Here is a 17879-nt window from a genome sequence, read left to right as displayed (position 1 = left end):
ATACCACCGACGATGGTCTGCTATTTCCAGACCGAAATATTTGGTTAAATAAATATCTTTCTTGTGATTACGTGATTATATCATTCAGTCTTATGTCGCAAGTATCCTTAAAACAACAAATTCTTATCCTTCATGGGAAGATCATTGACGTAGATGTTAAAAAGTAATGGTGATAACACACTTCCCTGAGGGAGGCCATTTTTTGGGGGCTCTTCCAAAAAATGGCCTCCTTCAGGGAAGTGTGTGGCCAGCAGCTCTTCCAACCCCCCCCCCCAGGTCCACAAAAACATCTATTTTCTGAGAATGATTGGATCAGGAGGAGAAGGCAATAGTCTCTAGTTATTCTGTATATTTTATTTCTGAATGCGAGATGGTTTATGGTATCATATGCTGCAGTTACGTCTACAAAGAGTACTCCTGTGGCTAGTTTTTGCTCAAATCATTTTCTATATATTGAGTGAGGTTAAGAATTTGTGATGTACATGATTTGCCTGGTCTAAAACTAGCCTGCTCAGCAATAAGATGGGGTTGGATTAGGGGGTTGTAGCCTATTCAAAATTAATCGTTCACAGTTTAAAGAGGTTGCTGAGTAGTGATATAGGTCTGCAATTTTTTGCTTCGGTTGGAGTTTTCCCTGGTTACAGAAAGGCCACTTTAGCATGCCTCCAGATAGTTGGTATCCTTAGGGTTCTGAGGCAAGTGTTGTTTAGGTTTAATAACCACTCTTTAGTCCTGGATCCAAAATGTTTAATTTGTTCATTACAGATATCATCAAGGCCTGCAGATTTTCTAGGTTTTTTAATAGGTTTATGGCAAGCATTGAGTTCAGTGATGGTGAAATCTGAATTAATCATATTTTGTTCCTCACTTGGGGGGTTCTCAGTATCTTAATTTTTAGGTGCTTTTTTATGGAATTTTCCATTCAGCAGCAGCTGGTGAACAATTTCATTAGCTGTTACCTACGGATGCTCATATGGCTTAGTGAAATCCTTTCTAATTCTGTTGATAAAGTTCCATGCCTTTCTGCTACTATTGGTCATATCAAGGGCTTCTATTTCTTTTTTCTAGGAGAACGCCTTTTCTCTGCCATCTTGGAGCATAATTTTTCTCCTGCATGGATAGTCTCCTCTGAGAAGGGGTTGGTGTTGTAAAGTTGTAAGTAATTAGCATACTGAGCTTGTATGTCACTGGAAAGGCCTGGAATGTAGTTTGCATGGCATCCTAAGGGGGGGGGGGGATGTGTTTGGAGATTTTCCTCAGTATGCATTTTTATGAATTGGGGATACTCTCGAGGGTTTGGAGGGACTTGTTCTATGGAGCAGTCAAGATCTTCCATGAAACCCTTCCAGTTAGCTTTTTTGAAATTAAATCGTCATCTGTAAGGGACTGTGTTAAGCATAATAGCTGGGTTGAACTGAAGCATTATGGGCACATGTTGAGTATGTGGAATGGGATTTAAAACCCTTTTAACACAAATGTTGGATATTTTTGAGCTAACAAATATTGAGGTCAGGGTTATAGCCTGGCTTCCATCTGCCACTGTTGAAAGATGCATGGAGTTTTGGATAATGTATCAGGTTTAGAGAAAGGTTTTCAGCCCATTTTTGAACACGTTCTCCATCTTCATTGGACTTTGTGTAATCCCAGTTAATACTGTTTAAGTCGCCTAATACAACATTAGTCATGTATGCATTATTATTGAAGAGGATGTCAGGGAACGAAAAAACTTCTTCTGGCAGTTTATAAACTGAGATGATCAAGATATTTTTAGTGATTAAAATATTAGTACTAGATGATGTCTTCAAGTGACTGTTCACCAAATCTTTGATTAAGCACTCCACTCACTGAAGTAAGGAGGGGGTGTCCATAGTCAATGCTGATTGAAAAATAATTGCTCTTAACTTGTAGTGACCTCTCTGCAACACAGAGGTCATCTCCCATTTAATCTTCTGTGATATGGTATATTGAAATGGGTTTGACAGCCTTACCTGAACAAATGGCATCAAATGTAATTTTTATGTTCTTCAAGGCAAATTTACTCTATACAAAGTAGACTAAAGTGGTAAGGCAAATGAAAATTTTTAATACACCGTAAGATGTAAATAGATGAAGTTTGACACGAGGAGAATGGATGGAAGTTGCTAGTCAAATGTGGTTTAGCATGACATAAAGACAACATTTATAAACAACTTTGCATTATTTTGTGCTTCTCGTGTGGATTATACTATAAAGCAGCATTATGATTACAGATCATTAGCACAAATAAGTTATTTTCACAGGAGTTTTGTCACCTGTACTGTAGAGAGTGGAAATGGCAAAGTAAAATTAATAAAAATTTAATAAAATAAGAAAAGGTCTTTTAAAATGCTGATCAATTTATTCAATTATAAAATTTATGGCAAATGAAATGGAATAGAAAATTAGTATATAATACCATATTTTATATATCTAACATAAATCTATTTACCCATTTGTAGTTAAATGCGACTCATCTCCAGAGTCATGAGTAGAAAACAATGTAGGAGGATTACTTTCTTGACTGCGACTGCTTACAGAACTACCTGAACTATTTAAACTGGTATTACTACCTCGAACTGGTGAAGTTTCATCATCTATAAGAGTTAAAAAAAAAAAAAATAAAAATAAAAAAAAATCCTTCCTTATTTATACCAGCCATAAATCATTTGCTAATCTTGTCATTTTTGCAAATTTCTTAATATTTTTGGGATATCAATATTAATTTCTTTTTTTTTGGGGGGGGGGGGGGGGGGGGATAAATATAAAAAAAAATTCTCAGACCACAAAAGAAATAATATACTGTAAACAATTTTTTTCGCTAAGTGTAGATGTTTTCTAGTGTATAAGTATCATACAAATTATAACAATCTTCAACCCCAATAAAGGAAAAATATAGAAAATTTTTGCAACAATTAAGTTTTTAAATGTTGAACTAAGAATTAAAAGTTCAGTTCTCACTATGCCCTTCAATATAACCATCAAGAATAGTATAAATACACTGTACAAAAACAAGCCTCATATTTTGTTTTTCTTAATTTTTTTTCCTTTGCAAATCCATATTTCCAGTATATCGACTTCAAAAATACAAATCTTGCAAATAAAACTAGGCAAAAGGATTAAAAACATTTTCTTGAAAATAAAATCCTGAACTAAATACTCCATGCTGCATTCACTTCACAAAAACAAATGCTATCACCAGGTGAAATATCTTATTATATACAGTATGGTTAGATTGATTTTTGCCTCCCCATGTCATATGCTAATGTTAACATGACCGACATAAGCAGAGGAATTGATTGTGCAGATAAGTTTTCTGTTTCTTAAGGTCATAAGAAACCTATCACCTATGATTCACAAGTAATGGATTAATTCACTTCATCCCATAATAAATTACTACATCACCCAAATACAGAAATCCTCTAAATTAGTAGGCATTTTACATTTTTCAAAGGTTTTCCCTCCTTTGTAAATTCACTTTTAATCAATAAAACGGAGCAATATTTTGAATGTACTCTTAAATTTTCAAGAAAATTATTTTTGTCAGTATATTGCCAATTTCAAAATTTATACCACTTCATGAGCATCTTGAACTTCAGTTCACAAATTCAAGCAATTACAATACTTGGAATGTTAGTCATGTATGTTCAACAACATAAATACAGAAAATTTTGGTTTTCATTTTACTGTAAAATAATTCAGAATAATTAAAGGAATCTTATCATTATTATTTTGTCACCTCCAGAAAGTCCAAAGACTCATCGAGGGAGGGCATCCACTCTACAACTCTGCTTCCACCACTCACAATCCACCAACTGATCGCAACTACACCAACACCATCTACCGTCGACCACCACCACTAATATTTCCACAGACAATCACAAACATCCATGCCCACGGCAGGATTCGAACCTGCAGCTTCTTCACTTGCTAACACTATATAGATAACCACTTATCTATATTCAATATATGCAATTTCTGATTAATATCCAAAAATATTAAACACATTAAAAAAATTATAGAGACAACTACCATGTTAGAGCAAAACTTTAGTTTAATATAAACCAAAATGAACACTCGATGTTTTGACCTTCATAACAAGTTATCTAAAGCATACATATATATAATACAAAGAAACAAGCTGCACTACAATCTACATGGTCAGATAAAGTTACTGACCAACCATTACAACAATTATTGGCCTGACCTCTGGTGAAAAAAAAAAAAACCTTGACTACATCAAAGCTAGAGTCCTATTATTATTATCTATTAGGTTACAAATTTAAATTGGGCTGGAGAGCAACATTATATATAACTATGTAATTATACATATAAATTCCAACTGGTATGGAATAGTTTCCAATAAAAGCTGAAAATTGCTTCAAGTCCTAAAGTCAGGGTATGCTAGAAACTAAGTAGGCTGAATATGTGCCATCCAAATTCTTGGAATTTTTAAACCGTAATTATTGTTGAGATTAAGGTGGTTAATCAGATTCGCAGGCTTCTTTAAATTTTCGTTCATACCATGTTTTTGTATGATGTCAAGAGCAGGTACTTTTCCAATCAATTTATTGTATGTGTGTATATATATGTGCCATCCAAATTCTTGGAATTTTTAAACCGTAATTATTGTTGAGATTAAGGTGGTTAATCAGATTCGCAGGCTTCTTTAAATTTTCGTTCATACCATGTTTTTGTATGATGTCAAGAGCAGGTACTTTTCCAATCAATTTATTGTATGTGTGTATATATATATATATATATATATATATATATATATTAGGATAACCAAGCAATTTTATATGCTTGGTTATTTTAGCACCTAATCCCAAGTATGCAAACAATTAAGTTTGCGCCTGAAACAAAGTTCAAGTCTAAAGATGGTACAACACCAGGGCAACTCATTGTAAAGGTGGGTAAAGCTTTGATCACTATTCTTAGTATTTTCCCATAATGTAAAGCACATCTCACTAGAAGATGTATACTGCAATGCATTATGGGTGGGGTCACTACCCAGACCGGTTTCAACCTTTTTTGAGGTCTCCTCAGTGAGTAGCTAGACCCTAAATACCAAGGTTTTAGTAATACAAAGCCTTATCAACTTTACCTATATAAGTTGCAACAAGGTGTATTAAGTTTTAATAAAAATCTCTGGAGGAGATATTGATGGGAATAAATTTTTAACTTGGGTATATTGTATATTAGGATAACCAAGCAATTTTATATGCTTGGTTATTTTAGCACCTAATCCCAAGTATGCAAACAATTAAGTTTGCGCCTGAAACAAAGTTCAAGTCTAAAGATGGTACAACACCAGGGCAACTCATTGTAAAGGTGGGTAAAGCTTTGATCACTATTCTTAGTATTTTCCCATAATGTAAAGCACATCTCACTAGAAGATGTATACTGCAATGCATTATGGGTGGGGTCACTACCCAGACCGGTTTCAACCTTTTTTGAGGTCTCCTCAGTGAGTAGCTAGACCCTAAATACCCACATCTAGTGAGATGTGCTTTACATTATGGGAAAATACTAAGAATAGTGATCAAAGCTTTACCCACCTTTACAATGAGTTGCCCTGGTGTTGTACCATCTTTAGACTTGAACTTTGTTTCAGGCGCAAACTTAATTGTTTGCATACTTGGGATTAGGTGCTAAAATAACCAAGCATATAAAATTGCTTGGTTATCCTAATATACAATATACCCAAGTTAAAAATTTATTCCCATCAATATCTCCTCCAGAGATTTTTATTAAAACTTAATACACCTTGTTGCAACTTATATAGGTAAAGTTGATAAGGCTTTGTATTACTAAAACCTTGGTATTTAGGGTCTAGCTACTCACTGAGGAGACCTCAAAAAAGGTTGAAACCGGTCTGGGTAGTGACCCCACCCATAATGCATTGCAGTATACATCTTCTAGTGAGATGTGCTTTACATTATGGGAAAATACTAAGAATAGTGATCAAAGCTTTACCCACCTTTACAATGAGTTGCCCTGGTGTTGTACCATCTTTAGACTTGAACTTTGTTTCAGGCGCAAACTTAATTGTTTGCATACTTGGGATTAGGTGCTAAAATAACCAAGCATATAAAATTGCTTGGTTATCCTAATATACAATATACCCAAGTTAAAAATTTATTCCCATATATATATATATATATATATATGTACAATAAATATTGTGTTCAGAGCATGATCTGAGAGGCCTGCTTCACCAAAATTGTTATATTTAATGTGTCATTTGTGTTCTTTTTTTAGTATAGGGATTATACGTCTAGTTTCACCAATATTAGGTAAGTTACAGGTGCAGTAGATGCAATAAATTCCAGGATGTGCCAAAGGGAGGAGAGGATCCTTAGAGGAGTTGAATGTTTCTTTAATTTTATAGGTGGTTTAAAAGTGGCATTAAGATTATAATGTCGTAGGATCTACTGATTTTTTCTGATAACCCTTTAATGTATGGGATAGCTATGGTTTTACTGTAATCTATATTCTTTTTTGATGAAGTTTTATGAAGAACTTTATTAGTAGTCCTTTTTGTTATAGCCATTATTTATAAAATGTATTGCTATTAATCTTTAATTCTTGTTTAAGAGCTTGTTAGGAATTATGGACATGTTAACACAAGAATATTTTATATATTTGCCAAATATTTCAGTCTGAAAATAACAGCCTATCTTCAGTGGCTACATAGGAACAGTTTTTACCAAGGTGGAATACCAACAATTGATCATTCAAAAGTAGAAGAGCCGTGGTTTAATATTAAAATATTCTTATATACCTATACCGTGTGTTAACGTGTCTATAATTCCTAATTATAATGCCACAAGTGTCTCTCAAGAGTAAGAGCTTGTTCATTAGAGCAAATTGTTATAGCTCTGTTTTTAAGGGCGTTAATGACTCCAAATTTTATAAAGGGTGGTGATATGAGTTAGAACGTATATATATATTAGCCAGTATGTGTCAGTTTGAGTAAACCCTGCCTGAGGGAAGACGTGTGACCAGTGTATCAAGGAACGGGAGTGAGTTCTGATTTTCAATATGTTAATAGGAAGAGACTAAATGCCTCTTTCTATGTGGTATATAAAATCTAGTTTATTAACAGTTTTAGGTGCTACTGCGAAGTTAAACTGTTAATAAACTGGATTTTATATATATATCCATAGAAAGAGGCATTAAGTCTCTTCCTATTAATATAGCTGATAAAATTCGTTTAGAAACAGCATTGTTCTGAATAAAAAGAAAACCTTATATAGCAATCTTACAATAACAGAACTAGCAGCAATCAAGTCATTAAAAGCTAATCAAGATATAATTATAACAAAATCAGACAAAGGTAATGCCACTGTCATCCTTGACAGATCAACTTGCATCCATCAGATGAATCAACTAGTCTCCGATAACATCACCTATCAGCTTAAACTATAATCCAACTAATAGAATAAAGAAAAAAACTGAGAAATTACTTAAGTCCATCACTTCTTGGCCATCAAACACTGTTAAAAAAACTTTCACCCATTACACCTATTCTCCCAGAATACATGGTGTTCCTAAAGTACACAAACAAAACGTTCCACTTCGGCTGATAGTTGATGGAATAGACAGCCCTAATTATCACCTAGCCAAGAAATTAGCATCAACACTCAAGGAGTTGGTAGGTCATTCCCATCCTATATAAAGAACACACAATGCTTTATAAACAAAATTAAAAACATAACGCTCGGCAAAAATGATTTATTAGTCAGTTTTGGCATTTCTGCCCTTTTCACAAATGTCCCAATTAGTGACACAATTCTTCTCCTACAGAACAAATTTCCATCCGACATTACAGCCCTCTTTGTCTGCATACTACATTCCAGTTACATTGTGTGGCAAAATAAATTTTACTGCAAAAGGAAGGTACAGCTATGGGCTGTACCACTATCCCCCCCCCCCCCCCCACACACACACCCAATTCTAACTTTTGTATGGAAGCTTTTGAGCAAAGTGCTCTTGATTCCTTTACTCTAAAACCTACAGTGGGGCTTAGATACGTCGACAATGTTTTCATTATCAAGCCATACGGTCAACAAACTTTAAACATATTCCTTAGCCACCTGAACAAACAACATGAGAGCACGCAATTTACTATTGTATTCTAAAATCAGAACTCGCTCCCGTTCCTGGATACACTGGTCAAACATCTCTCAGGCAGTCTATCCTTCACAGTTTATTGCAAATCAATACATACTGGCCAATATATACATGCTAACTCATATCACCACCTTTTGCAAAAATTTGTTCATTAACACCCTTAAAAACAGGGCTATAATGATTTGCTCTAAGGAACAAGCTCTTAAAAAAGAATTAAAGATTATTAGCAATACATTTATAAATAATAGCTATAACAAAAATACTATTAATAAAGTTCTTCATAAAACTTCATTCAAAAAAGAATACAGATTACAGTAAAACCATAGCTATTCCATACATTAAAGGGTTATCAGAAAAAATCAATAGAATCCTACGCCATTATAATCTTAATGCCACTTTTAAACCACCTATAAAATTAAAAAAAAAACATATTCAACTCCTCTAAGGATCCTCTCCTCCCATTGGCACATCCTGGAGTTTATTGCATCTACTCCACCTGTAACTTACCTTATATTGGTGAAACTGGAAGTACAATCCCTATACGTAAAAAAGAACACAAAAGACACATTAAATATAACAATTTTGGTGAAGCAGGACTCTCAGATCATGCTCTGAACACCCTACACCAAATTGATTGGAAAAGTACCAGCTCTTTACTTCATACAAAAACCTGGTATGAATGAAAATTTAAAGAAGCCTGTGAATCTGATTAACCACCCTAATCTCAGCAATAATGATGGCTTAAAAATTCCAAGAATTTGGATGGCACATATTCAGCCTACTTAGTTTCCAGCATACCCTGACTTTAGGACAAAGCAATTTTCAGCTTTTATTTGAAACTATTCCATACCAGTTAGTTGGAATTTATATGTATACTTACATAGTTTATATATATATATATGTTAAAAATACCAAGCAATTTTAAACCTGGTTTTACTCCATTTCCGAAGTAAGCAAACAGACAAACAAGTCAAGTTTGCACCTGCAAGTGATGCAAGTCTAGCTGACCCTACAGGTAGTGCAAGACCAAGGCAACTCGTGGTAAAGGTGGCATAAGCTGTGATCACTAATCTTAATATTTACCCTTAATGCCAAAGCACATCTCCAAGGATGGGATGTATGATGTTTTGTATTAAAGGCAAGGGGCCACTACCCAGACCAGTTTCGACCTTTATTGAGGTCTCATCAGTGGGAGCCAGGCTAGAAATACCAAGATTTAGTAATACAGAGCTTATAAGTATTTTACTAGAACAAGTTACCATAAGGTGTTTTAACCTTATTAAATAAAAATCTCTGGAGGAGATATAAATGTAGAAAAGTATTTTACCTTGGGTATAATAAATGTTAAAAATACCAAGCAATTTTAAACCTGGTTTTACTCCATTTCCCAATAAGCAAACAGACAAACTTGGAGATGTGTTTTGGCATTAAGGGTAAATATTAAGATTAGTGATCAGAGAGTATGCCACCTTTACCACGAGTTGCCTTGGTCTTGCACTACCTGTAGGATCAGCTAGACTTGCATCACTTGCAGGCGCAAACTTGACTTGTTTGTCTGTTTGCTTACTTGGGAAATGGAGTAAAACCAGGTTTAAAATTGCTTGGTATTTTTAACATTTATTATACCCAAGGTAAAATTACTTTCTACATATATATATGTATATGAAAGAATGATCATTAACTCGGTTAACATACATATTTTTTAAAGTATTTTTTAAAGTAAAAAAGTTTTCATATAAAAACGTGACTAGTTTTGGCTTGTAATAGCCTTCATCAGGTGACATTATAAAAGAAAGAAAAAACACTAAAACACTGAAGCTTAAATAAACTATGAACATCATGAGAGTCTCTATACATAATTGACATTAAATCGTTGTGGTTGTATTTAAAGCTGTTCTTTCGTTTGTTATGAAAGTACGTGCTAGTAGCATCTCATCTAGTCGTGTTTTTATATTAAAATCCTCTTACTTGTAATCATGTACTGGCGTTCACGAGATGCTACTAGCACGTACTTTCCCAACAATACAACATACGAAAGAACAGCTTTAAATACAACAACAACGATTTAATGTCAATTATGTATAGAGACTCTCTATGATGTGCATAGTTTATTTAAGCTTCAGCGTTTTATTTTTTTTCCCTTTCTTTTATAATGTCACCTGATGAAGGCTGTTACAAGCCGAAACTAGTAGTGTTTTTATATTAAAACCTTTTTACTTAAACCTCAGTTCTAGTCATTTAATTCTTTTTTAAAAAAAAAAAAAAATATATATATATATATATATATATATATATATATATATATATATATATAAACATGTTGCTTTCCAGTCCACTTTAATTTTGTAAAATAATAGATAATAATAGGACTAACTTTGATGTAGTAAAAGTGTTTTCTTTTTCCCCACTAGAGGTCAGGCTAATAATTGCTGTAACGGTTGGCGAGTAACTTTAGCTATGTAGATTGTAATGCAGCTTGTTTCTTTGTATATATGTGTGTGTCCTCCAGATGATGACCTTGATATGAAGAATGAAACATCGAGTGTTCATTTTGGTTTATATTAAACTAAAGTTTTGCTCTAACATGCTAGTTGTCTCCATAATTTTTCATAATGTATTCTGATCACCATGTAAGCAGGAAGGAAAGGACAAAAATATTAAGAGATTCAAATGATATTTCTTGGTTTCCTATTGTTTTTGAAGTAATGGGACATTAGCACAATGAGAGATGTAATTGTTTTTTTCACTTGGTTACAAAGTAAATGATACTTGACTGGAATTTTATATATATATATATATATATATATATGTATGTGTGTTACCGCTAAAGTGCAGAAATCAGTTAATCTGCAGATTAGCTAGGTAATGTGCAGATTAACTAGGGTGATCCGTTAACGTGCCGAAAACTGTTCCATTTCTCAAATTACCTAGGTAATCTGCAAATTACCTAGATAATCTGCACATTACCTACTAGGCACTCGTTAAAGTGAAAATAAGATATTTGCTGGAACAGCAATTAAAAAACTATAATACAAAGAATCAAACGGTTTAAAATATTATTACAATTAAGGAAATGAATTTGCAAAACATATGATAAAATTATGTTTACTTATTAGTGCAATCTAAAGATTGGTGACACTTTGAATTACATAGCAATTGGTTTTTGCGACAAGCACACCTATTTGTGGTACATTTAGATTTACAGTCACGTTTTCTGAAACCCTGCCCAGTACCAAGGGATTGTTTTATTGCTGTTTGACGTAAAGATATTTCTACAGCAGGGACATCTTCTTTCGTTAAAAATCTCTCTTTGCAAACACTGAATTCAGATTTTGCATACAATTGTTTTAAAATACCCTTTTTAGTACCAAGTTTATAAAAGCCATCCTCTGTTTTACTAAGAACCACAGCTAAAATCGAGCGGGCATCAGATTTTGCTCTGTCTACTTCCGGTACTTTAATTCTCACAGTGACACCTTCATCAACATTTGGGTGCTTTGCATTAGAAACTGCTAACATTTTCTTTACTTGCTTTTCTAAACCTTTCTTGACTTCATCACGCTGTATTTTCTGATCCATATTCTTTTTACAGATGTTGCACAATACATTAATACCATACCCTTCCTCTTTAGGATCTATTTCACCACAAATTACGTGAACAAACATGTCACACGATTTACACTTGTGAGCACCTGATGCTGCTTTTGAGCAAACAATACAGACCATTTCTTGTACAGTCCTCTTCACAGACTGTACGAAACTGTGATGGCGATTCTGCTGAAGTTGAGGGTAACTCAGTGATGACTTCTTCAACATGCAGAGGTGATTCCTTGGAGGTGCAGGGTAACTGAATATTCTTCATAACTGTATCCTCAATCAACGGTATAGAAGGCAGTTTAAGATTACTATCGATAAATTCTTGTATTTCTATAGGTGATTCTGTAGAAGCAGGGGATAACGGAATGTCCTCTTGAGTAAGATTTGACTGTGATCACATATCACAGTTTCTTGTGAATCTTCTAATTTTTCAAGGTCTTCTTCAGTATTTATCGAATGTAATACACTTTGTGGTATAATAGAAGAAGACAATCCCACTTTTGCAGGACAACCGAACATGGCTTCATATGGACTTCTTTTAACTGCAGAATGATAGGCACGATTCTTCATGAATTGTACAAATCGTACGCCCTCACTCCACTTGTTAGTTTGGTTATCAGCCATCCAAGTAGTTAGCATGTTTTCAATGTCTTGATTCGCTCATTCTACACTTCCTTGACTTTGGCTGTGTCTAGGTTTGACATTAACCATTTTGATTTTTGGCCACAACTGTGTTACACATTCCAAGATTTTATTACAAAATTCGCGTCCGTTATCAGAATGCAAAATACTTGGAGCACCAAAAAGGAGAAAAATACCAAGCAAGTTATAGGCTACTTCATCCGCCTGTTTTGATGTGAGCGGCTTCAATACAACAAATTTTGTTAAGTGGTCTTTGTATACGAGAAGAAACTTACACTTTCCATCTGGTTGAGATTGGCAATCGATAAGATCCACCTGGCATCTGCAATTGAAATGCGATGAAATAATCGGCTTTACAACAATCCCTTTTTTCCCACATTTTTGTTTTTGTTGACAAGGTTCGCATAAATCCAAAAACATTTTATTTGGGCTTGGGTTATGTTTTTATTTAATAGTGTATTTAATTGCTTGATCATTCTGTCTCTTCCACCGTGGCCAATTGACAAATGAGTAGAATACAATATGTCAAACAATTCTTCGGCATGGACAAACTTTTTCACACTTTCTCACGCATCTGACAATGGCTCAATGAGTTTTTCACAGCCTTGTATAGTTAGCACATCATACCCTTGAATTATTCGATAATCTCGAGATGATTCTTTCTTCTTGGAAACTTTTATTCACTTTACATCGCGACGACAAGACACTGGCGAAACCAAACTAAAAGTGGAGGGGGGGAGGAGTAGGGAAAAGAAATGAGAGAAACAAACTTTTGAACTTTAACGATATGGAAGCCGTTAATGTGCACATTACCTAGGTAAAATGCAGAAAACTCCGCACGTTAACGGAGCAAATCAGTTAATCTGCAGATTAGCTAGGTAATGTGCACATTAACGGCTTTCGAGCTTTAGCGGTAACACACACACACACACACACATCAAATGCCTGATGTACCCTCAAGGGGTGTGTACAGGATATGATAGTACTCCATGAAAAACTTACATCATTACTAACTTCCTATCTATAATTTTCTTCCAAATCAATCTGTTACCTGTCAATACTCCAACATTATTAGATCATACTCTCTCTTCTAAGGCACTTTTTACTATATCAATCTTCCTATATCTTGGTCTTCCTGCCAAACTGGCAGAAAACACTTGTTTCGCTAATCTTTCCTCTCCATTCTGTTTAAGTGACCATACCACCTGAGATTAGCTCTGATAACACATTCCTGGATGCAAACAATGCCAAGTCCAATGTCAATTCTTTCCTAATATCCTCCTTTTAAATATGACATTGCAATCGATGCCATCTATTCAAGCCCCTAATCTTTCTCAGGACTCTCATATCTGTGGTCTAGTTTTTGGTCAAGTGTTTTATTTCTAACACATCTCTCAGATCGATAAGTTAAAACTGGTTTGAACACCATCTTGTATACAGCTAATTTTTTTTACTAATGTCTCTCTTATTCCATATAAATTTATTCAGATGACTTCCTACCATACTGGTTTTGTTGATTCTGTTGTCTATGAGGTCAAATAGAGAACACACCATCTACATATCTTAGCCAGATAGAAGGTTTTAGAGGGGGGAAGAGTCAATGGCTCGTTTTTCAAAATTTTCCATGTAATAATTGGCTAGAGGAGGTGAGAGGGGACCAATGGCAGTTCCCTCTATCTGTCTGTAGATTTTGTTCTTCCAAGAGAAATAACCAGAGTTGATGGCAAAGGAAAACAGCTCTAAGATATCAGAAGGAAAAAAGTTTTTTAAGAGTGTTAAGGTGTCAATTAGGAGAATATTTGTAAACAAAGAAGTCATGTCAAAGCTGACCAATATATCTGTATTATTTAAAGTAACATTTTCAATTAAGTTTTTAAAATGGGTGGAGTTTTTTTTTTACATAAGATGAAGTAAGACCAGTGGGGGGGGTCAAAGAGTTAGCTAGCTGCTTTGATAATTTGTAGCAAGGTGCATTGGTAGCATCTACTATAGGTCTTAGGGGAGAATTAGGTTTGTGGATTTTGGGTAAACCGTATATCCGGGGGTGGGGGGAAGATGAGAACAGAATGGTTTGAGTTTTTTTGTAATGTCAGGAGTCCAGGAAGAAACATTTTTAAGTAGGTTTCTTTTTAATTTTTTAACTTGAGTTTTTGTGGGATTGTGTTGCAGTGGTATGTAGGTAGTGCGATCACAGAGAATAATATCCATTTGCTAATTATATTCTGAGGCGTTGAGAACAACAGTGGCATTATCCTTATCAGTTCTGGTGATGACAATACTTTTTTCTTTCCATAACTTTTTGAGGGCAGAGAGTTGACTGGAAGATAAATTAACTTTAGGGGGTGAAGAACGGGAGAGAATGTTAGCTACATCAAGTCTGATGTTATTGGCTGTTTCTGGAGCTAAGTGACAGATTCCACGTTCGATGTTGTACATAACATCCAATACCGGAACTTCAATAGGTGCGACGGCAAAATTGTGTCCGAGGCTTAGGGCACTAATGGCATCTTCGCTAAGATGCATTAATGCTATCCTTAATGCATTAAGGGAAAGGTCACTACTCAAACCAGTTTCGATCTTTATTGAGGTCTTGTCAGTGGGAGGCAGATCCAGAAGTGGTGATACTAAGGAAGAAGCAATGATGGAGAGGTCATATTTACTTATACGAGTTGCCAAAAGGTGTACCATCTTATTATTAATTTACTCTGGATTTAGAGAAAGATGTTGGAAGTTTATTTTCCACTTGGTTAGACTATAATAAATTTAGTTTAATCCTTTATCAGTCTGGGTAGTGGCCCTTCCCTTAATGCATAGCTTTATACAGGGGTGTCCCAAAATTCATGCAAGAAGTAATTTTGATAGAAAACACAGGTTTTTAATTAAAAATTGTAATTTCTTATTGATTCATAAAGTATACAGTATAGGGTTATGCATGGAATAGCATATTGGGTAAATGGCCTCCACAGCTTTGCTGGCACATATGCATTCTTTTGTCGAAATTTCCATGACCGTTTTGCATTAAATGTGGTTGAATTTCGTTGATACAGTGCTCAATTTCCTCCTTCAAGGCATGGGTGGTCGTGGGCTTGTTGGCATAAACCTTAGACTTCAAAAAACCCCAAAGAAAAAAGTCCAACGGCATTAAGTCACATGATCTGGGCGGCCAATTCTGATAACCAAAACGGGAAATTACACGACCAGGAAATGACTCGTGCAGTAATTGTTTCTCGGGCTGTATGGCATGTGGCACCGTCTTGTTGAAACCACATGTCGTCCACATCCATATCTTGCAATTTAGGCACAAAAAACTGGATTATCATGTCGTGATAACGAGCACCATTAACTGTTATTGCCTTACCAGCCGCATTTTCGAAGAAGAATGGACCAATGATGCCTCCAGCCCAAAATCCACACCAAACAGTGACACGTTGTGGATGCATTTGTTTCTCAACAATCACTCGTGGATTTTCTGAACCCCAAATGCGACAATTTTGTTGATTAACGAAGCCATCAAGATGAAAATGAGCCTCATCGCTGAAGATGATTTTGTTCGAAAAATAAGCATCCACTTGTTCCATAATCCATTCAACGAACTCTCTTCGCTGTGTGTGGTCAGTAGGCTTCAGTTCTTGAGTTAATTGAACTTTGTAAGCATAAAGATGCATATCTTTCGTGAGAATACGCTGTAGAGAGCTTCTTGAAATGCCCAATTCAAGACCACAGTGCCGAATTGATGTTCCTGGACTCTCAGCAACACTCTCACGAACTGCTTCGATGTTTTCTGTTGAACGACTTGTTGAAGGACGGCCAGAGTGTATAAGATCACTAATTGATCCAGTTTCCTTGAATTTTTTAATTAATCTTTTCACAGTTGATGAAGTTAAATCACTATTCCGACCATATTTTGTACGAAAATTGCGAACTGTAGCTGCCAAACCTTCATTATTTTTAAAATATTGCTCAACAATGAAAATGTGTTGTTCTTTCGTGTAGCGCTCCATTTTTAATAACCCTGAACTGTCAGCTGTCATGCTGTCTTTTTTTTCTCGTTGGCAACACTTTACCGCACAAATGGTGCTAAATTTAAATCTTTTGTGAATTTTGGGACACCCTGTACATGTCCCCCAAGGAGATGTTCTTTGCATTATGGGAGATACTGAGACAAGGCATGATGAGAGCTTGGTCCACCTTTACTACAAGTTGCCTCAGTCCTAAACTACTTCAGATGCAAACTTTGTTTGCTACACTTGGGTAAAGGATTAAACTAAATTTATTATGTAAGCATTGTCTCCTACATAGTTTTACATAACAATTTTACAGGAATATTTTTCAACCTTCACTTAATTTATACTAGAGACTGTTTCTTAAGGTAATGATATTCTCATGTTAAATGTGTGTCAAAAGATTTTGAATTTCTAGAATTGCTGTGAACTTAAAATCATTACCCTAAGATGGGAGGGGAGGGGTTGCAATTCTCTAGAGGGAGAATTCACTGTTTTAAGTGAGCTGGTTGTTAAATCATCACACCCCTAGTCATTTGCTGCATTATAAATTAAAACAAATTAAAGATATTTATTTATCAATTTATTTAAAATAATAATAAACCTATTACATATATTACAAATGATTTAATGAAAAAAAAATAACTATTTTCTTAATATTAAGAAAATAGTTATTATTTTCTTAATACTAAGAAATATGCTGGCCGGTTGGCTGAGTGGTTAGTGTATCTGCTCTGCAACCAAAAGGCTGCAGGTTCGAATCCTGGCGTGGGCATGGATGTTTGTGATTGTCTGTGAACACAGTGGTGGTGGTCGGCGGTAAATGATGAAGGCAGTTGCGGTTAGTGGAGACAGAGTTGTAGAGCAGGTGCCCTCCCTTGATGAGTCTTTGGACTCCTTGGAGGTGTTATCTAATAATAATAATAATAATAATATTAAAAAAACAGTTTGGGGCTCACAGATCCTCTAAAAGGGAATAGGTGATCCCTAGTGGTCTGCAGACTACACTTTGAGAACTGCTCAGCCTTTCCAAACAGTCTTAGATTGTTTGGAAAGAGTGGGCTTAAATCCTAAGAGCATTTTTATAGGCTGAATGGAGACTCCTTTTACACTGCTTAGTGGAGGCATGAAGTGCCTTGAAAAAGTAATGTCTTTAGAACAGAGTTTACAGATGCCCCCCTCCATACAAATCCTTTGGCATAGGTACATAGCATTTTTTTGGGAGAAGAGGTAGATCCCCTTCCCAAGCTGTCTCCATCATTCATACATACACAATGATTCTTATCACAGTTTGTCCATCCCTAATTGCCAGCTAATCCCCAATCTGAAAGAAAAAAATTAGGTATAGTTTTAAACATAGTAGTGTTAATGCCATCATCTTGTTATAGTAGAACAAGCAAAAATGATTAAGTTATTTTAAACACAGGCGGCCAAGTATCATAAACTTGGCCATTAAGGTCAAGTTTATGATACTATGAACATTAG

The 17879-nt window shown here is 35.0% G+C and overlaps 1 protein-coding gene across 1 annotated transcript in view; it reads right to left on the bottom strand.

Annotated features, from left to right (window-relative positions):
- EDTP (Egg-derived tyrosine phosphatase) overlaps nucleotides 1-17879 on the bottom strand; it is a 451026-nt gene that overhangs the window by 109101 nt on the left and 324046 nt on the right. The window contains exon 17 of the mRNA XM_090399919.1: nucleotides 2468-2612. Coding sequence (XP_090256045.1) covers nucleotides 2468-2612 — 145 coding nt within the window. The remainder of the gene's footprint in view (nucleotides 1-2467; nucleotides 2613-17879) is intronic.

Source organism: Typopeltis vanoorti, chromosome 1 (genome assembly GCF_054136105.1).
Source record: "Typopeltis vanoorti isolate ZY-2024b chromosome 1, IOZ_Tvanoo_1.0, whole genome shotgun sequence".
NCBI lineage: Eukaryota > Metazoa > Arthropoda > Arachnida > Uropygi > Thelyphonidae > Typopeltis > Typopeltis vanoorti.
This window is presented reverse-complemented; position numbering and strand designations above follow the sequence as displayed.